Source organism: Trematomus bernacchii, unplaced genomic scaffold (genome assembly GCF_902827165.1).
Source record: "Trematomus bernacchii unplaced genomic scaffold, fTreBer1.1, whole genome shotgun sequence".
NCBI classification, from domain to species: Eukaryota; Metazoa; Chordata; class Actinopteri; order Perciformes; family Nototheniidae; genus Trematomus; species Trematomus bernacchii.
The window spans coordinates 241122-264138 of record NW_022987688.1 but is presented as its reverse complement, the minus strand read 5'-3'; the positions used below and the strand labels follow the sequence as shown (position 1 = coordinate 264138).

At 40.6% G+C, this 23017-nt stretch overlaps 1 protein-coding gene across 2 annotated transcripts in view; it reads left to right on the top strand.

The window, feature by feature from the left end:
• The first annotated feature begins 15109 nt into the window (after positions 1-15109).
• LOC117488254 (rho GTPase-activating protein 8-like) overlaps positions 15110-23017 on the top strand; it is a 15128-nt gene continuing 7220 nt past the window's right edge. For both annotated transcript variants that reach the window (XM_034137057.1, XM_034137058.1), the window contains exons 1-6: positions 15110-15211; positions 16000-16042; positions 19668-19799; positions 20284-20371; positions 20763-20894; positions 22647-22733. In XM_034137057.1, coding sequence (XP_033992948.1) covers positions 16003-16042; positions 19668-19799; positions 20284-20371; positions 20763-20894; positions 22647-22733 — 479 coding nt within the window. In that variant the 5' untranslated portion in view covers positions 15110-15211; positions 16000-16002. The remainder of the gene's footprint in view (positions 15212-15999; positions 16043-19667; positions 19800-20283; positions 20372-20762; positions 20895-22646; positions 22734-23017) is intronic.

Here is a 23017-nt window from a genome sequence, read left to right as displayed (position 1 = left end):
GATCCTATTGGTGTTCCTCAGTCTGATAAACACCTCCTCCTGTATTAATGAGACCACGTTGAGAGCAGAGTCTCCTCTCAGAAAGTCATCAGGACCTTGAGATCACAACGGAAAATCAATTAAGTCTGTAATGTGGAGCGGCAGCCGGGGAGCGCAGATTTAAAATGTCTTCTGATTGTCCCCGACAGAGGTCACGGTGAACAGTCAACAGCAAACAGCGGCTGGACGTCCAATTACCAGCGAACGCAGCACGGAGGCGTCACACAGTCACTGTTTATTTGGACCTTTTTCATGGTTTTATTGTCTTGTGTTTTTACATTTGTTTTTAGGTCCTATCTGTTTTTGTCCAAATGCATTTATGCTGCTTTTTATATATGTATTGATGAACAGCACTTTGGTCAACTCTGCTGTTTTTAAATGTGCTATATAAATATATTTGGGTTGGATTGGATAAATGTGGTTTTCAAACAGCTGAGTTGAATACTCTGTTCTGATTGGTCAATTTGGGCATCCTGAGGTCTGTTATCTTTGTATAGAGGGATGCAGGAATGAGTCATGAAACCTAGAAATTAGTTAGCATTTAGGAATTTCCATTGTGATGCAAATACTGAAAAAACTTTTCAATAAAACACACATTTGAGAAATGATACAGCAAATACAGAAGTGACCTTTTAGAATAAATAGAAATCTATAAATATTGTAATGTAGACCGAACAGAGTCATGGAAACGTGAGAGAAAAACACCAAACCTCAATTTACATTCACACACACACTCACACACACACACACACACACACACACACACACACACACACACACACACACACACACGCACACACACACTCAGGTCCCTCTGGAGCCCCGGAGGCTGAATAAAAAACAACAATTGTTTTATCGAGATAATGGCCCTCGCCTTTTTAAAGGTCTCTGTGATTTATGGAAAACATTCTCCCAGCATGCACCTGGATTACCATCTCGCTCTATGAACATATGCAGGCTGCAGATAACGGGAAATACACTTCTGTTTTTTGGTTGTTAACAGGCATTTGTTTTTATTTATTTGTATTTATTTGAATATTTATGTTTGTATTTCTGTATTTGGTATTGTTTTGTTTAAATAGGATATCCTTATATTTATTAGTTGTATTATTATTTGTATTTATTTAAATTATTTATATTAAAAGTACCTTTTTTATTATTATTATTATTTGTTGATATTACTATATACTTATATTTATTAGTTTTATTATTATTTTAATGTATTTATATTCTTATATATTTATTTGTTACGTAAATGTTCTTCTTTAGCTTTACATGCATACGTATTAATGTACATTTTTAAATTGCAAAAACATTACAGATACATGGAATACCTTGGTAAGAGATAGTTTAAAGTCTAAATGGCTGATATCAGAATCAGAATCAGAAACAGGTTTATTGCCAGGTAGGTTCGCACATACTAGGAATTTGACTTGATGTCATGGTGCATACATAAAATATAAAAAACAAGAAATCTAATATAAAACACAAAATCTTTTACACCGTAATAAAATACAGTTAAATAGCAATAAGATACAAATTAAATAAAGGAATAGAATGCTATGAATGCATTTTTGCATATAAACTATGAAATGTGAAATCAGAATATGTGCAGAAAGGAGTATGACATTGTATACACATATATATATATATATATATATGAAATTGTTTCAACAGTTCAATTGTTTAACAGTCTCACTGCCCGCGGGAGGCAACTGTCTCCGAATCTTTTTGTCTTTGCCAGGATGCTGCGGCAACGTCAACAGAAAGAACAGTTTGTGGCTGGGGTGATGGGGGTCTTTGATAATCCCTACGGATTATCAAAGACCCCATCACCCCAGCCACAAACTGTTCTTTCTGTTGCCGTCTGGCAGACGTTACCGCAGCATCCTGGCAAAGACAAAAAGATTCGGAGACAGTTGCCTCCCGCGGGCAGTGAGACTGTTAAACAATTGAACTGTTGAAACAACTTCAAAACATTCATCTGCTACTCAGTAGTATGTATCTAATACCTAATATATATATATATATCATTCCAATAACTTGTATATAGACTCGTACTGCACTATTCCACATGCTCACTTTATTTTATAACTATTTTTCTTTTTGTATTGCTCTTGCTATCTGTATTGTTATTATGTTGCATTGTTGGAGAAGCCTGTGACATAAGATTGTCAACAACATAATTACTCTGTAGCTATGTCAGTTTGACAATAAAGAACCTTGAACCTTGAACCTTGAACCTTGATAACGCCAGAAAAGCTGAAATATTGTCAAAGATATTCCCCTATTTGTGTTTTAGACAGATTACCTCTATACGATACGATAATACTTTAATGGTCAGATGAAGTCTGAAATGCTCCTTGCATCACAGCAGGATCAGTGAGAGCTGCTCAAAGAGCCTTCAGCGTGCATTTGATATTTTATCAATCCCACATTGTGAAACATGCAGAACCTGCAGTCTGGTTCTGTTTCAGTACAGATTGGGTATCAGGACATCAGGATCTGTCCTGGGGGGTCTCAGCTGTGTGAGAGTGAGTTCTGGATGGAGATAAGACCTCCTTCAGAGGCTCAGAGCTGCAACGTGGACCTCTGCTGGCTGCAGCACTGCAGCACAGGAGGAACATTAAAGAGTCCTATTCTACTTCCTGAGGTGTTCCCTGACGTTTTACTGCATGTAAATGGTCTGCAGAGGCTAAAATCCCAAAGTTCTGGACCACTGTGACATCACTATGGAAGACTCGCGCTCCTATTGGCTAGCAGCTCCAGGGGCGGGACATCTCTAAGCGGTTGACCTATCACACTACATACTGATATACACCTGAACATCAGCAGGAGAGGACTCTTTAAAGTAGAGACACTACATACTGATATACACCTGAACATCAGCAGGTGAGGACTCTTTAAAGTAGAGACACTACATACTGATATACACCTGAACATCAGCAGGAGAGAACTCTTTAAAGTAGAGACACTACATACTGATATACACCTGAACATCAGCAGGAGAGGACTATTTAAAGTAGAGACACTACATACTGATATACACCTGAACATCAGCAGGAGAGGACTCTTTAAAGTAGAGACACTACATACTGATATACACCTGAACATCAGCAGGAGAGGACTCTTTAAAGTAGAGACACTACACACTGATATACACCTGAACATCAGCAGGAGAGGACTCTTTAAAGTAGAGACACTACATACGGATATACACCTGAACATCAGCAGGAGAGGACTCTTTAAAGTAGAGACACTACATACTGATATACACCTGAACATCAGCAGGAGAGGACTCTTTAAAGTAGAGACACTACATACTGATATACACCTGAACATCAGCAGGAGAGGACTCTTTAAAGTAGAGACACTACATACTGATATACACCTGAACATCAGCAGGAGAGGACTCTTTAAAGTAGAGACACTACATACTGATATACACCTGAACATCAGCAGGAGGGGACTCTTTAAAGTAGAGACACTACATACTGATATACACCTGAACATCAGCAGGAGAGGACTCTTTAAAGTAGAGACACTACATACTGATATACACCTGAACATCAGCAGGAGAGGACTCTTTAAAGTAGAGACACTACATACTGATATACACCTGAACATCAGCAGGAGAGGACTCTTTAAATCTGTGACTTATATTTAATACAAATACACTTCAAGGAGAGGTGTCATGGCCATTTCCCCTGATCATGATTCCATTGTTGAGGTCTACTAGAATAGATTTATATTGTGCATCTTTCCAAACTCACATTGGTTTCTCATACAGCATCTCTCCAAACTCACATTGGTTTCTCATACAGCATCTCTCCAAACTCACATTGGTTTCTCATACAGCATCTCTCCAAACTCACATTGGTTTCTCATACAGCATCTCTCCAAACTCACATTGGTTTCTCATACAGCATCTCTCCAAACTCACATTGGTTTCTCAAACAGCATCTCTCCAAACTCACATTGGTTTCTCAAACAGCATCTCTCCAAACTCACATTGGTTTCTCATACAGCATCTCTCCAAACTCACATTGGTTTCTCATACAGCATCTCTCCAAACTCACATTGGTTTCTCAAACAGCATCTCTCCAAACTCACATTGGTTTCTCATACAGCATCTCTCCAAACTCACATTGGTTTCTCAAACAGCATCTCTCCAAACTCACATTGGTTTCTCATACAGCATCTCTCCAAACTCACATTGGTTTCTCATACAGCATCTCTCCAAACTCACATTGGTTTCTCATACAGCATCTCTCCAAACTCACATTGGTTTCTCATACAGCATCTCTCCAAACTCACATTGGTTTCTCATACAGCATCTCTCCAAACTCACATTGGTTTCTCATACAGCATCTCTCCAAACTCACATTGGTTTCTCATACAGCATCTCTCCAAACTCACATTGGTTTCTCATACAGCATCTCTCCAAACTCACATTGGTTTCTCAAACAGCATCTCTCCAAACTCACATTGGTTTCTCAAACAGCATCTCTGTAAACTACGTGTATTCACTGAATTTCACTCTCTGCCTTTAACGGCTCGTTGTAGCTCCAATAGCTCCAGCCCCCACCCTCCCTGTGAGCACAGTGTGCTCTGATTGGTCGGGACGTTGTGAATCGCGCTGAGCTCCATGGAGGTGTTGTTTCCTTGTTTAGGATACACAGATATGCCAAACACAGCCAAACTCATCCTGAGCACACACAAAGTCACAGCCGAAGTAAAAACAATAAGTGTGGCTTGATATTGAGTAAGAAAAAGGTTGATAAACGCTGTGAGAATGGGTCTGCAGAGAGAATGGGTCTGCAGAGAGAATGGGTCTGCTGTGAGAATGGGTCTGCAGAGAGAATGGGTCTGCAGAGAGGATGGGTCTACGGAGAGAATGGGTCTGCAGAGAGAATGGGTCTGCAGAGGGAATGGGTCTGCAGAGAGAATGGGTCTGCAGAGAGAATGGGTCTGCAGAGAGAATGGGTCTGCTGTGAGAATGGGTCTGCAGAGAGAATGGGTCTGCAGAGAGAATGGGTCTGCAGAGAGAATGGGTCTGCAGAGAGGATGGGTCTGCAGAGAGAATGGGTCTGCAGAGAGAATGGGTCTGCAGAGAGGATGGGTCTGCAGAGAGGATGGGTCTGCAGAGAGGATGGGTCTGCAGAGAGAATCCCAACTGTCTGTTATCAGCCTGCAGCCAGGGAGGAGAAATCAGCTGAGCTGCCTGCTCCCTGCACACAGATGTGTGTGTGAGGAAGTCCGTGGATTGGTTCAATTTGGACCAATCAGCGGGGACTTAACGTAACGGCTCCACGGATTGGTCCATTTCGTTCCGGGTACGGCATGATGTCATGCCGTACCCGGAACGAAATGGAAGAATCAAATGGACAATGACGTATCTCCAACGAGGCGTTTTGGGGAGGTCTTTTCTGTGTTAGAGTTTTACTCGCTACAGGGTGTACTTTGAGGGTTTTTGACTCTGCAGACCGTTTACATGCATAAAAACCTTCATAACACACAAGGGGACGGGTAATAACCGGAAAAGCATGACACCTCTCCTTTAAAACAAGATCCAGCTGGACCAATAGCTCTGTACATTTGGGTAACATTGTCTCGATTTTCTTGGCAGTAAGTTTATTTTGTAAATCTCTTTCTCCTCTCAGTACATTGTTGTATCTCCAGTGATATTCCCAGTCCAACAGCCTATGAGAGTGTCAGATTTGTGCTGCCTGTGATTAAGCTCATCAGTATTCTCCCTCATATTTGGGTCACACAGTCCCTATGTACTTCCTCAATTTGCATAATCACAGAATACCATATCAAACCCCCTTTTATTTTTTTATTTCTTTCCTCCAGTGCTCGCAGATATATTTTGGGGCCAAGTGTTTGTGTGGAGAAGATAAGAGAACATGTGTTTATCACATTCAGCGAGACCTATATGGAATTATGATTGCTGCAACTTTGGGATGGATAGTGAATCCCTAACATTAGTTCTTACTGGAAAACACACTTTAAAGAGTCCTCTCCTGCTGATGTTCAGGTGTATATCAGTATGTAGTGTCTCTACTTTAAAGAGTCCTCTCCTGCTGATGTTCAGGTGTATATCAGTATGTAGTGTCTCTACTTTAAAGAGTCCTCTCCTGCTGATGTTCAGGTGTATATCAGTATGTAGTGTCTCTACTTTAAAGAGTCCTCTCCTGCTGATGTTCAGGTGTATATCAGTATGTAGTGTTAAGGAATAATTCTTCTAGATATCTAACCTTTTACTCTGACATGTGTTATCTCCTTTAAGGAAAGGCCTTGGTGCCATATGTGTTGTTGTCACCAGTGTGAGACCGGTCAACTTGTCTGGCACGAAGGGTAATTGTTGTGAGAACACTGAGGCACTTCTTTATCGGTGTTTGTGGCCTCTAGGATGTGAAATCCTTGAGGCCATGAGCGTTGGACGCAGATGATTCAGTGTTTAGTCTACTCCTTCAGAGATGTTGATTTCTCTCTGTGAACCAGTTCAAAGGTCTAGCATAGAGAGAGGTTCTGCAGAATTGACGTGGCAACTCTACCGTGTGGTCAGAACCTCTGACTCTTTGATTTGTGATGTGAATCCTCCGGCCGAATACTCTGAATAAACCCATCAGTGTTTGACATCAAAGCTCCAACTCTCACCGTGTCTCCTTCCTGAGTCGGTGACTCCATGCATTACTACACAGAAGTTTCCTCCACAAATTGGCGTTGTCGGCAGGATAAAACTAAAGGCTGCACGCTAAATGTCAAATGTATTTAATTAATGTGCAAGTGTTTTGATTTATTTCAAATGTTCTAATCTCAGCTTCTTTCGAGTTCAGTCTAAGCAACAAATTGTTTCTCATAACATTCTCACTGCTGTCCCAAATGTTTTAACCTTGGGCACACAAGCTGTTCACACACACACACACACACACACACACACACACACACACACACACACACACACACACACACACACACACACACACACACACACACACACACACACACACACACACCCACACACACCCACACACACACACTTTGGATAAGTAGTCACCTTATCCACATTGTAAATTGTTGCCTTCTTTAAAGTTATTAGTAATTTAAGATTAATTATTAAATGAAATGTAGAATAAGATAAAATAAATAAAATAACTTGACTTGATCATTTTGTTCACAACATTAGACCTGTCCTCTAATCTCTACTAGAATAAGATAAGTGTGCATGTTTGGATGTTTTAACACTCCTGTAATGTACCTAATCTTGATATCCTTTTCATTACAGAGCTGGGAAAATGGTGTATTGATTAGATTCTGATCCGTGCACGTCCAATTTTGACTGACTTTAGTTCTAATGTTAATGTTAATTTGACTTCAACCCATAAGTAATTATTTAAATTAACTCTAAATGTCACATGATGATGGATTAGTGTTCCACATTTCTTCCACTAATTTGTTTTACAATCAGGCCAAAGGTAAAGAGAGACATTGATGACCTTGTGTCCCTTTTGTTAGTACGTGGTTCCATTTTGTCTATGGCCATGGACGGCTTCACTAAAAGTCACCCAGTTCTGCCCTGCTGCAGTCCGGCTGAGTGCAGTCACAGAGATGCTATGGCTGCTCTACATGACATTAATGGTCTGGTCTGAATGGACACCATTTCCTGCTCCCAGAGAGAATGACACTCCTCAAACTGAACATTACAGCCATTGATACTGTCTCACATGGGTCTGCTCCCCCCCACTGAGCCATGACCTGAAAGCATGACATCTGCTATGAACACTTGGAAGCCTCCCTGTCACACCAGCACCAACCCTTGGGTCAGTCAGATGAGACTAACGGCTTCACTTAGGGCATTTGGTTCAGATACATGACTCTCGTTACCGCAGAGTGGGTTGTTTTTAAGGCTATTCATACTGCTATGATGCCTGTAAGTGGGAGAGCTGGTAAAAGCCCCTACTATTGTTTCAAATAGGCCTAATGTCAGGGGCCGCTTAATGTCTAGTTCTACATGTATTCACATTATATAGACAATGTTTCCACCTGGTAAAACTAAAGGCTGCACAAAACTCAGGCTACAATACAACCATTCTGTTCTGCTCTATCGATTCAATGTATAGATTCTACATCAAAACAATTAGCTTTTATTGTTTCCAATGATAACGTCACCTTCAGTGGAGGAATGCAAACCTGTTTTCAAATGTAAGGTTTTGATTTTGTTTGACATTTCTCAGTAATGACACCCTCAGACACCCAATATCATTCATGCTATGCCTTCAGTAATAACTCAGATGTTAAAGGGATGAAACTTTTCCTCCCAAATCAGATATGCTTTGTTTTTCAACAAATGTATCAATTTCCTGCATAATATATGTTTATCACAATGGTTTTTGTAAGCTGCACACAGGTGATACTGAGTCTTCTCGATTAATAGATTATAAACTATACCATGCTTAAATAGACTCCTAAGTTATTATTTCATATGTACCATATGTAAGAAAAGGGAGGGAAGAGTCAATTATATTGAGTAATTGATTTTATATTGGGTAATTTATTTCTCAAACCTATGTTTTATGGAAGAGACAAAATATTTCTGATAAACTAATATTTTATCAAAAGGTAAATGGTGAATTAATATACATTTAGAATCATTGAGAAGGGGTTATATCCACAGGGACAAGCTCACCTTTAACTTACAATAACATGTCTCTGCTATGGACTGATGAGTATATGATTCTTGCATGTTCAATGACTAACTATGTGAAATATCTAACCAATATGTTGAGAAGGTTTCACAGGCAGGTGGCTGACAGGCTCCCTCAGCCTGGAGAGGAGCCCACACACCCTTTTCAGATCGGAGATAATGTGCTAATCAAGTCTCTTGAAAAAGATGTTTTGTCTCCCAGGTGGAAAGGTCCTTTCCAGGTGTTAATAGTGACCAGAACAGCCTTAAAAGTCCAAGGTAGGACAGAGTGGATCCACGCTTCACGATGCCGTCTGTCTCCTCCACCGGTCAGTGGGGAGGGTCAGGGTGTAGGCGTGTGAAGGCGGTCCTCATACTCCTTGTACTGCTATACCTGGCCAAGGAAGCCCTGCTGGACGACGCTGAGGCAATCCCAACGACAGGTGGCGAGGGCTCTCGCCACTCAGAGGGAGAGTATAAGGTGCTCTTATCTAAGGGCACAGACAGGTTGTTTTCGAGCACCACACAAACATTCTGTATGGTGAGAGAGAGAAAAAGAGAGAGAAGAAGGAGGAAAATGGGCCCCGAGATAAGGCTTCTCCCTCTTCCTGCTCTTTTCAGTGCCAACTCCCTTTTCATCCCCAAGAGAGGGTCACAGAATATTTCCTTTGAATGTCCGACTACAAAATGTAACTCAAATGACTGTGTTGTTGTGTTTCCTGTGTTTTTAAGCAAAGGCTTGTGGGCGTGGAACGTCTATCCAGAGACGGGGTACCAGCGGTTCCAGGTCTCACAGCGGATGGTAAGAATAACACTCAACACTGTTGCAAATGTGCCCCCAGAAATGTGGTGTTTCACTAAGGAACAATTAAAGGATGATCCCATGTGTACCACATGGACACCAAATTACAAAGATCCCAGTTCAGGGGTCACTAGATGTTCATTTATTGAACCAGGTTCAGATGTAATTAAGTCACCAGAGAGTGATGTAGACTCTTCAAAAAATGCCTTAATTACTCCACCTAAACAAACTCAAACCAATTCTGCAATGAGTTTAATGTTAGACTATGCACATGAACGCAAGGTTAGCAACTGTTGGCTGTGCCAGAACATGCCAGAATCCATGTACTCTCCCATGTTCAGCCCAATTCCTTTCACAAAAGCTGACTACAGTTTAGTCACCTGGAGTGATATAGCATCCCGAATTAGCAAGGATGCAGATGATTGTTACACCCCTTCCTACCCCATAGACTTTGAGCAACCTTTAAAGTACAATGGCTTAATCTCGCTCATTGTTGACACAGTAAATAAAGACTACCTGCCAGACGGTTTCAAACGGTTGAGGGTTCTAAAACTTATATATGTGAAGAAATACGTTGAACTAGCTTTTGAATACAGATTCCAATTAGCTCTAGTCCAGACTAATTGCTCAGCCACTTCCACAAGTCCAACATGTTCACCTCAACCGCACACACCATCTTTGTTGGTTGAAGCCTTGGTAGCAGTTGTACCCTGGTTTGGCGTCCCGAACAGTGGACTCAGTGAAAGTTAAAATACATGACTGTTCACTGCCATTACCCTTAGGTAAATCCCCTACACGTGACTGTTCCGTTTCTGTTCCCCCAGTTGTGGTGCATGAGTGGAAGAATGTGTCCATCTGCTTCCAGAGCGGAGGAGGGTTTTCACCCTCTGACGATGTGGGCCACAGCGACTGTAACACCGTGGTAAAGATCAAGTTAACCAGAACTCCCCTTCCAGAGAGGGTTTACTTGGTTTGTGGGAACAGAGCCTACGGTTGCATGCCTTATGATACTTTTGATGGCACCTGTTATCTAGCCTATCTAATCCCTTTGATCCGTAAAGTAGAGACTGAGGAGATTGCAGCAATATTCCCTGCCCTACACAGAACTCGTAGAACCATCACAACAGGTCAGCAGCTGGCTAGCGCATTTCTGCCCTGGTACGGTATTTATGTTTCCCAGCAGGAAATTATAGCTCTCTCCAAGGTCGTGGAGAAGCACCTCAATGTGTCCAACACAGCCATGTTAGCTGAACACAAAGAACTGCAGGAAGTTAGAACAGTGGCATTACAGAATCGCATGGCACTGGATCTTCTACTAGCAGCACAGGGGGGTACATGCAAGGTGATTGGGTCTGAGTGTTGTTCTTTCATCTCTGATGCCACACCTGAGGTCATGGATATGGCTCATGATACTGCTAGGGGAATAAAAGAATTGCACGAAACTCATGGGTTTGCATTTGGGGATTTAACTGGAACATTTGGGTCATGGGGAGGGGGGATTGTAAAATTCATTGTTACCATTTCAGTGTTTATCATAGGTGTGCTAATCCTGATAATATGCCTAGTCACTGTAGTTAAACTAGTCCTGCGAAAGATTACCAAAGTCGCCCTCCAGGCCCCACAGAGACTAGTGGGGTACACCACCGTTGATGACACCGTGATGATGTACGACGCCGAGCTTCCAGACCCATGGGTCGCTGCCGTGGTTTCCGAACCATGGGTTCCCCCTAACAACGGATGACCAATGAATTAAAATTGGTGCTTAGATTAAAGAAAATATATTTGGACTTTTCCCTTTCAGGTTGTTACACTACACGACAAATATCTGACTTTTCCTTTTCAGATTTTGAACACTGTATTTGATTAAAATTAATGTATTGATTTTTCTAAGACTAAGTGCCTTACTCTTGACTAAAGCGTAATGAAGTAAACGTAAAGTAATCCTAAAATTGAGGACACTGCAACTTTGTGGATTACAGATTGATCAAATCACCTGTGAATGTTATGCCTTAGCTGGATCTCTTATGATCCTACGTTTGAAATGCTTTTGACTAGTGATTGCCTTAAAGCAAATCTTTAAGCTGTTTCTGGTTTTGATTTTATAGTTTGATAAATGACATTAACTAATGGTTTAAATGATAAAAGATATTAGTTTAAAACAAATATTTTGCTATTATGTATCTGTGTTTTATGTGTGTTCATTATTATGCTTTTGACAAAAGATGCTCCAAACACTGATGAGAGATAATTGTTCCTATTATGATTGCCTGTATCAATCATTGTGATTGAATGTTTCAATCTTACTCTACTTTGTGATGTAATTGAATGTAAGGTGAGACCACACTCGAATCTGAAGACGCCTATTGATTTAAGTATTGAATTATTAGACTAATGTTTTAAGGTTATCAAAAATGATAAAAAGAGAGGAACTGTTAAGGAATAATTCTTCTAGATATCTAACCTTTTACTCTGACATGTGTTATCTCCTTTAAGGAAAGGCCTTGGTGCCATATGTGTTGTTGTCCCCAGTGTGAGACCGGTCAACTTGACTGGCACGTAGGGTAATTGTTGTGAGAACACTGAGGCACTTCTTTATCGGTGTTTGTGGGCTCTAGGATGTGAAATCCTTGAGGCCATGAGCGTTGGACGCAGATGATTCAGTGTTTAGTCTACTCCTTCAGAGATGTTGATTTCTCTCTGTGAACCTGTTAAAAGGTCTAGCATAGAGAGAGGTTCTTCAGAATTGACGTGGCAACTCTACCGTGTGGTCAGAACCTCTGACTCTTTGATTTGTGATGTGAATCCTCCGGCCGAATACTCTGAATAAACCCATCAGTGTTTGACATCAAAGCTCCAACTCTCACCGTGTCTCCTTCCTGAGTCGGTGACTCCATGCATTACTACACAGAAGTTTCCTCCACATGTAGTGTCTCTACTTTAAAGAGTCCTCTCTTGCTGATGTTCAGGTGTATATCAGTATGTAGTGTCTCTACTTTAAAGAGTCCTCTCCTGCTGATGTTCAGGTGTATGTCAGTATGTAGTGTCTCTACTTTAAAGAGTCCTCTCCTGCTGATGTTCAGGTGTATATCAGTATGTAGTGTCTCTACTTTAAAGAGTCCTCTCCTGCTGATGTTCAGGTGTATATCAGTATGTAGTGTCTCTACTTTAAAGAGTCCTCTCCTGCTGATGTTCAGGTGTATATCAGTATGTAGTGTCTCTACTTTAAAGAGTCCTCTCCTGCTGATGTTCAGGTGTATATCAGTATGTAGTGTCTCTACTTTAAAGAGTCCTCTCCTGCTGATGTTCAGGTGTATGTCAGTATGTAGTGTCTCTACTTTAAAGAGTCCTCTCCTGCTGATGTTCAGGTGTATATCAGTATGTAGTGTCTCTACTTTAAAGAGTCCTCTCCTGCTGATGTTCAGGCGTATATCAGTATGTAGTGCCTCTACTTTAAAGAGTCCTCTCCTGCTGATGTTCAGGTGTATATCAGCATGTAGTGTCTCTACTTTAAAGAGTCCTCTCCTGCTGATGTTCAGGTGTATATCAGTATGTAGTGCCTCTACTTTAAAGAGTCCTCTCCTGCTGATGTTCAGGTGTATATCAGTATGCAGTGTCTCTACTTTAAAGAGTCCTCTCCTGCTGATGTTCAGGTGTATATCAGTATGTAGTGTCTCTACTTTAAAGAGTCCTCTCCTGCTGATGTTCAGGTGTATATCAGTATGTAGTGTCTCTACTTTAAAGAGTCCTCTCCTGCTGATGTTCAGGTGTAAATATATATGTTTTTACTTCATGCATGAACTTCTTTTCTGTTGCGCTTCATACGTTGTAACATTATAATGAATAATCCATAAAGAGCCTTTCAGAAGCTGCCAGACTCCCAGAGACCCAGTTTTCTTTCCTCTCAGCTCTAATTGCCTTTTAATGGGCTCTTTTATAACAATGGAAACCCTCTGACACTATCTGACTCCACTCTGATTTCGTTGTTATTGATGTCTTTATTCTGTCTCATGTAACTCCAGCTTTTGTTCGAACACAAGACAAAGCCTCTCTCTGTGAAACGACTCAGAGTCGCTGACAGCTTTGCATATGAATTTAGTTTGTGAGTCAAATAAATCCCCCCGTCAGGACGTTCTTGTGTTATGTTCACATTTCGCACCCTTTGGTAATGTTCGGGTAAAATTGACCCGGGACATATTTCAGGGTTTAAAAAAAATACAGAACTAAATTCAACATGCACAATTCTTTACAGTATATATATTGTCTTTAACTCATTCCCCAACAATATAAATGAAATATATGATTAGTTTTTGAAAATAGTCTTTGCTAGATCAAATTTAACAATGGAAGTGTCCATCATTTTTTGTGATAAAAATGTAATTTATGCTACATTGTAAAAAATATTTATTAAATTAAAATACTGTTATGAACACTATACAATGTCTTTATTTTGGTAGATACCAGAATACCAGACACAATGAATCTTTGTAATATATTTATGTTCTCTAGTTTAAATAATCATACCAGTATTTAATGTATGCTGGTCACCTGGAATCCTGGTAAGCTCTCAGCATGGTATATTTAATACTATTATTAAACATAAACTGGTGATAGATGGATGCTCATGGTGACCAGCACAGCATAGACCAGCATAGACCAGCATACTATGCTGGTCTATGCTGTTGTTTTTAGCTGGCCAGCATGGCTGGGTTAGCTGGCACCAGCTAAACCAGCTAACCCAGCTAACCCAGCTAAACCAGCTAACCCAGCTAACCCAGCTAAACCAGCTAACCCAGCCATCCAGCAAAAGTGTCCAAAACCCCTCTAAACCAGCCAGGCTGGTCAATTTAGCTGGTCAGGCTGGTTGACCAGCTAAATTGGTCTAAGCTGTTTTTTTCAGCATGGGTACGGCACGTTTTCGGGGGGTTTCAAACACATTTACTTCTAGATATTGAACCGAGTCCAGCAGATGTCAGGATTTCACAACATTTTTGGTGATCTTTAAATCAAGTGTTTTAAAGTCTATAAATCACTTTTAAATACGTTGTTTTTTCTAAATGTAAAAACAGATAATAATGTAGAAAGAACACAATTATATGTCAGAACTAATTAATAATACATGTATTCTTCCTTTTGTCAAAGCACTACATTTGAATTGTATTGCATATTTATATTATCTCGTTGTTTCAGATTTTTCTTTATTTTGTGTGATTTTTTTAATTTGTTGTTGTTATTATTATTTATAAGTCCTTTTTAGAATATCATTTGTTATCACTTTTACTACCTGTACGTTTAGAGGTAAATAAACTGCTGGATAATTACAAGCTTTATTTGTATCTTATACTATTCGGCAATAAACACTTAACTAAAGATCCCACATTCAACATTACATCATTAAACTAGTGTATTTAATTGAATGTAAACATTAAAAAATATATATTGTTATTGTATAATGTAGTGCAATGTCGATATTATTATTTTATATATACTTATTTCATTTTTGTAATCCTTAATGTACTATTTCCTGCATCATTTATCAAAAAAAAGAAAGAAAAGGGATTGGGTAATTTTGAGCTCCTGCACTGCGCATGCGCATCCCCAGCTGGCGGATGTTTGAGGAAGTTGGATCAACTTTCTCTACCTGTCCGATTTGAATCACATATGCTTCATATCTACCGCTACAGGTGAGTGTTTTACGACTTTATACCTCCTTTAATCTCCTTAAAACCTTATCTAACAACTAGTAAAGCATCTTTACCTGTAAAATATAACATTAACCCGTGTTTTTTGCCCCCGTGTGTCGCTGATAAAACTCACTTTAATGAATTAGCAGGTGCTAAGATGCTAATTGTTTTTAGCTTCCTGTTACCTGTAGGTGAGCTTTCCTGATGTTAGCATGTTAGCTACCTGATGTTTACCTTTCTGTGTGACTTCATAATGTCTTTAAAGTGTATTTAAAGGTCTCTCAGCTCACTTTAGTGGTCTTTACCTTTTAGTTAACCAATTAAATAAGTCACTAATTAGTTATAAATATCATAACGTGAAGCAGCAGTGATGGAAAAGTACTCTACTGTAGTACAAATATTATCTTCCTGCTACTCAAACTATTAGTAATACATCTTCTTAAATCAGATTAAGAAATCTACTAAAGTATAACCTAGCACCAAGCACCAACACAAGTACATTTACTATTAAAGTATACATTAAGTACTGCATTTAATTGTAATTTTGAGGTCATTTAAGGTAAAGTATTTCCATTTTCTGACACTTTATTAATTAAAATAATACCTTACAAATAACTGTTACTTTTCCTTTTATATTTACTGTTTTAATATACTTTTATTGTACTTTTACTTACTTGTACAGCTTTATTTTATATATATATATTGTCTTTCCCAAAGTGTAGTTTTCTTTTCTGTTTTTGAAGCTAAAGAATTATGTATTTGTGTTTTTTTTTAATCCGACTTTATAGGAAATGAATTCAACATCAGCTCTGGAGCAGCTGGCAGAAATAGGTGAGATCAAAACACTCAGAACATTTATTATGTTGTAGTTATTTAACAGAGTAAAATACAATTGATTAAAATGTAACTTCCATAAGAGACATGTCAACAACAACAAGAGCAAATACTCTATTAAGACCCAATAAAAAGCTATTTCACACAATAATGAACCCTTTTACTCTATAATCTGCAGCTTTGACCTTTGGGGGAAACTTCCTTGTTGCTTCACTTTTTGGGAAATGACTAACGGCTTTACGAGTTCAAATACAAATTAACTTCCAGTTCAGGATCCAGGTTAGAAAATGATTTCTAAATAACTTCCAGGTCTTAAAGGTCACCTATTCTGCAAAATCCTCTTCTTCATGTCTCTTCTTCATCAACATGTGTCCCCTCTTCTTCACGTCTCTTCTTCATCAACATGTGTCCCCTCTTCTTCACGTCTCTTCTTCATCAACATGTGTCCCCTCTTCCTCATGTCTCTTCTTCATCAACATGTGTCCCCTCTTCTTCATGTCTCTTCTACATCAACATGTGTCCCCTCTTCTTCATGTCTCTTCTTCATCAACATGTGTCCCCTCTTCTTCATGTCTCTTCTTCATCAACATGTGTCCCCTCTTCTTCATGTCTCTTCTTCATCAACATGTGTCCCCTCTTCTTCATGTCTCTTCTTCATCAACATGTGTCCCCTCTTCTTCATGTCTCTTCTACATCAACATGTGTCCCCTCTTCTTCATGTCTCTTCTTCATCAACATGTGTCCCCTCTTCTTCATGTCTCTTCTACATCAACATGTGTCCCCTCTTCTTCATGTCTCTTCTTCATCAGCATGTGTCCCCTCTTCTTCATGTCTCTTCTTCATCAACATGTGTCCCCTCTGTGTAAAGAGACTCTGAAAGTTTCAGGAACAAAGATTCTCTCTCTTTTTGATCCATTTCTATAAAAACCTGTCTGAAAATGAGCTGATCAGATTTTGGACACTTGATGATGTCATAACGATGTTTTGTCTTGTGTAACCATTAGCCAATCAGCAACCAAGGTAACCCCCCCCCCCCCCCCCCACCTTATCACCTGAATCTCCTCCTAGAGCACCATTAGCCACGTTCACACCAAGTACTTAGTGCCGGCACTTATTACCCCAGGGCACTTAGTACAGATCGCGTTCACACCGGAATAAGTCCCTGGGGGAGGATTAGGCAAATGAAGCCGCTGACGTCACTTCTTCTTCTTCTGCTTTGGGTTTACTGGCAGGCCGCAAACCACTTCACGGTGTATACTGCCACCCGGAGTCCCCGGCCGGAAGTCCCCGGAGTTGAGGAAGGCTTCAGTCGAAGCTGCTGGGACTCCCAGCAGCTTCTACTGAAGCCTTCAGAGGAAATCACCAGAACGCCGACACCTCCTCATCTCCACCGCTCCCATGTTTTCTTTTGTGTTGCCATAAGTTAGTCTCTCTCCGTTGGTGCGCGGGGCTAATGCTAATGCTAATAATGCTAATGGAAGCAAATAAAATGGCGGCTTCACGAAAACTTTTCTGAGTTTTACGGGGCGTGGTTTGCAATCCGCCCAGCCAATAGAAATTGGAACCTTTTCCTCCCCAGGAAAGAACCACCTCTCTAGTGGCGCATTTCCACTACACGGCCTCGCTCGGTATGGCTTGGCCTTGTTACATCACATGTTACTTGTTTGACGCTTTTATCCAAAGCGACTTACATACTCAATACTCTGGGCAATCCCCACAGGAGCAATTTGGGGTGAAGTGTCTCAGGGACACAACGACATGCTGACTGCAGTGGGGTTTGAACCTGTGACCCCCTGATCCCCACACCAAGGCTCTATCCACTGCGCCACACGCCTCCTCGTTAGGCCTCGTTAGGACTGGCTCACTTTATGGCGCATTTCCATTACAGTTTAGGAACTGGAGTAGTATCTATAGTAACGCAGTGTAGGCGGAGCCGTGACGTGATCTTCAATGAGAACCCCAGTAAAACAACACAGCCGTTAGCTGTTAGCACTCAGAGCTCACAGCTCCTCATATCTGTTCAGAAACTAGACAAAAGTGAAACAAGTACAAACCACAGACTGCCTGTGTCATGGTGAATACAGTCGCTGCTTTATTTATGTCTGTATAGGCCGTTGTTGTGAGTGTGGACGGTCGGAGCATATACTGCGTTAGCTTAGCCAATCTCCATTTAGAAAACACGCATTTTAAAAGGTGTTTCGCCTGCCGTCTGTCTGCAGACTTGTCAAAGCATTAATTCATGGTTTTTACTAACCGGTATCAGTATGTTGTTACTTCGGCATCATTTTGAAACGTGTATTACAATTAAATCACGGTCAAATATGTTCATCTTGTTGTAGTTGTAGCCCCCTTGCCAGCGCTCCTCTCTCTAGTTTAGCATACTCAGCCCGACTCAGCCTGGTTGTTGGCCCGGAAAGAACCTCGATTTTATGGGGCCAGAAAACTGTGAAATAGTACCCGCTAACCGGTACTACGCTAAGTAGAAACGCAACCAAAAACGGGCCCCGCACGGCTCGGCACGCTTAAAGCGAGCTCCGCGCTGTAGTGGAAATGCGCCATAGCAAGGGGTGAAAAGGTTCTCTTTGGTGTGAACGCAAAATACCAGGAACTATCGGAACTATTCCTGGGAAAAGTACTCCGGTGTGAACGCGCCCATTGTGTTCTTTGTAACCAAATCTCTCTCAGAGGGGCGTGGGGAGGGGCTCCTTATTTTCATCTAAAGTAACAGACAGAGAATCAGCACTTTGGAAACAGGGCTGAAACAGAGGGGATTATGGGTAATGCTGCAATGATCTGTTTGGTGTTTCAGCCAATCAGAGACAGGCTCTGGATATATCTGAGACCTGGGATATATTGATGAGAAACAGTATAATAGGGGAGCTTTAAGACAGGTATTATCCATCATGAGTCTGTGTGTTAACAGCTGTTCTAATACAATAACAAATATAAAAATATAGTCATTTTGTAATAAAAGTCAGTATTTATGTTGAGTTTTGGTGGTTTCACAGTATTTTAGTTTCTCTTCTTTCTCTCTGATCTAAAAGCAGCCGTTTGTCCGCTCACTTCCTGTCTGTTATCTGTGTTTATATAGAAAACTTCCCTCAGCGCTGCACGAGAAACATTATCAAACCCAATCTAATTTCATTTAGAAAGCCGTTTAAACCCTCCAGACCAAAGTGCTGTTCAGAGAAATAGAAAACCACACAGCGCAGCTCACAACACACACACACACACACACACACACACACACACACACACACACACACACACACACACACACACACACACACACACACACACACACACACACACACACACACACACACACACACACACACACAGGAAAAGTCAGATAAGGAAATGGTTCTGTAAATGTCGGGCGGAGCAGAGCGGGAAGCTGAGATTAGAGGCTTCATCGTAACCACTGATTTAACATTAAAACCAGTTTTCTATCTTTAACAAGTCAGTGAAGATGAAAATGTGAAAACCGGTTCATTTTGTATAAAAAACATGTTAAAACAAGACGTTCTTAGTTAACATGAAGCTGCTCTTTTCTGCTGGAACAATGTCCATGTCTGATAAAGGTCTCCTGAATGTTTCTAATGTGTTTCCTCTGGTTCAGAGCTGCAGAAGGAGGAAGAGGAGGATGAAGATCAGAGCTGCGTGACAGACGGTCCGTCGACAAACAGCTGCAGTTCGGATCCGTCTCACCCGTATTATGACGTCGCCCGACACGGCATCGTGCAGGTCTGCGGTCAGTAAGAAATAAAAACATCTTTTCATTTTAAGAATTAAATATTCTTATCGTACCACATTTTATCGTTTGTGTTTATATCATTTCTGCATATTAATATGTTTGTTTCATTCTGTATTTAATTTGATAAGATGTCTCACATTTCAATGTAAAATAATATTTTATATTCTTTGTCAATTATTTATTTTAAATCATTTTTGTAAACATTTTAATTATTTATGAATCATTATTTTCTTACTCTGCATTCAAGGGAATAATTTACTCAATTATATAATATATAAATTATATTGATTTCTTTATTTTAAATATTTAATACAAATGAATGTAAAAATAAATGTGGTTTAAAAAGACATTTCCATCAACAGAAAATGATTTAGAAAACATGTAAACAATGTGTTTTCAGTCAGAATTTACATCAGAGGAATATGTTTAAAGACCTCCTGCATCTCTTTCAAATGTTTGTTTACGTGTGTTCTCCCTCCAGGTGACGACAAGTTCGGCAGGAAGTTGATCGTGTTCAGCAGCTGCTGTCTGCCTCCGTCTCACCAGCTGAACCACCGCCGCCTGCTGGAGTACGGACACTACTATTATTAATGATGATGACACACTCTGTGCGGGTGTTAACGTGTGTGTGTGTGTGTGTGTGTGTGTGTGTGTGTGTGTGTGTGTGTGTGTGTGTGTGTGTGTGTGTGTGTGTGTGTGTGTGTGTGTGTGTGTGTGTGTGTGTGTGTGTGTGTGTGTGTGTGTGTGTGTGTGTGTGTGTGTGTGTGTGTGTGTGTGTGTGTGTGTGTGTGTGTGTGTGTGTGTGTGTGTGTGTGTGTGTGTGTGTGTGTGTGTGTGTGTGTGTGTGTGTGTGTGTGTGTGTGTGTGTGTGTGTGTGTGTGTGTGTGTGTGTGTGTGTGTGTGTGTGTGTGTGTGTGTGTGTGTGTGTGTGTGTGTGTGTGTGTGTGTGTGTGTGTGCAGGTATCTGAAGTTCACTCTGGATCAATACGTGGAGATGGACTACATCCTCGTGTACTTCCACCACGGCCTGAGGAGCGGAAACAAGCCGTCGCTCAAGTGGCTCAGAGAGGCGTACGCAGAGTTCGACAGGAAGTACGTTTGAACTGCTTTTACTGGGGAGGGTTAAAGGTGGGGTAGGTAAGTTTGAGAAACCGGCTCGAGATCGCTAGAATTTGAAAATACACAGCCGGAGAAAATCTGCCCACTTCCTCACAGAGCCCCTCCTCCAACACACACGAACGCGCACATGACCAATGAGGGCACGAGATAAGTTTGTGCACAGATGGAAGGCTGACAGGCAGGTAGGCCATCCAGTTATTTTAGCCGGGCCGGCTCAGATGATTGGTCGTGCTTTTTACAGTACTACAGCTTCCACAGATGATATTTATTTATGGATTTTTTGTCAAAGCACTTCAGATATTCATTGCTATCGGGATGTTAAGAGCATTCCATGGAATATAACAAAAAGTGTATCTCGAGCCGGTTCCTCAAACTTACCTACCCCACCTTTAAGTATTTTTTATCAAGGTATGAATTAATATGATATAGTATATTACACATGGATAATTCCAAGCAGCAATGGATTAAAAAAGAAAATGTTCCTCCAAAGTTTAAACCTTTCACTTTACAAAACAGTTTTTTTACCTTATTGATTTTACTTTCCAGTTTCTTTTATTTTAATATTCTTTACATGTTTTATTTATTTGTTCTTTAATATTTATATAAATATATTGTCATGGCCTGGCTCTTGGCCATAACAAAAGCGTGGAAAGGACAAGATGTATTACAATAACCCAACGCTAACACAGAAGCTACCCCAATGTGATGTGTCAGTAAGATCAGTAGTGTGAACGTGGTGTGGTGCGAGGTGATCCTCAGCGGAGAGAGCGATCGAGACCATGGGTGTTTCTCAATGTCGAGGACGCTTCCTTGGTAGCACATGTCTTCCGAGTCACTTCCTTCAGTAGCGAGGCAAGAATCCTTCCTAGCCTCGGAAAATGAAGAATGGTGGAACAGGCTAACAGGTGTGCGTCATATGCGAGGCCCCGCCTTCAATGGAGCGCGATTTCCGCCAACGATTTTGGAATTTGGTCCGTGCGCAAAGCATTGTGGGGGATTTTTAAGACCGCGGAGGATACACATGTGCAGCCTCGAAATTTCCCGCTACGAAGGACGCCGGCCTCGGTAGGATTACAAGTATCCTGGACGTTGGAACAGTCCTTCGGCGGCACTTGATGACATAGCATCCTTGAAATAGTGGCTCTGGAGGAGCCTTCCTCCACATTGAGAAACACCCTCTGGCTCGGGCCTTTCACTCCTCCGGTACGGCGGCCAGGTTTCCTCAATCAGCGCTGATAGGGAGGAAGGGACACCTTTAAAGGGCCAGGCACACACAACAGGAGAGAGGAAGGCGGGTCGTCACACGTTTATTTGAAAATATTTGTATAGATACATTTTTTTTAACTTTTTTTTTAAACATGTATTAAAAACATTTATTTAAAACATTTTAAAAACGTTTATTTTTACATATTTATATAATAATAGGGTGGAAGTGAATTCATAATTTTACTTAATTATTTGATGTCATTATTCCAGTTGTATGCACTCTGTACTCTATGTTATAAATTATTATACTTTTATTTGCACTGATTTGCAATATTTTATTTTATTATATTTATATAATGTAATGTATTTTATAAATTATTTTATTGTCTTTTGCAGAATTTTGTTTGGAATTATTTGGCTGTGCGTTCTTTTTTTAATAATTTGCATAAAGAATATTTGATGAGATATGTTTGTTGACACCGTCTGCATCTTCTGTAATTGTTTGTTGTTTGTTGACAGATACAAGAAGAACATGAAGACTCTGTTCGTCGTTCATCCAACGAACTTCATCCGGATCGTCTGGAACATTTTCAAACCTCTGATCAGGTGAGAACACGCCGTGCTCTCTGAGTTGATCACACGTCCAGATACTGAACACACTCACGACTCGACTCCCGATATTAAAGGGGACCTATCATGCAAAAGTCACTTTTTGATGTCTTCTCTACATCAACATGTGTCCCCGGTGTGTCAGGGAACTCACGCAGCGTCAGGAAATAAAACCCTCTCTCTTTTCCTCCGTACCCAAATCTCTAAAAACGGGGGAACAACGGAGCTGATCCAGATTTGCGTCAGATATGACGTAATATCTGAAATGTGGACCCACGGCC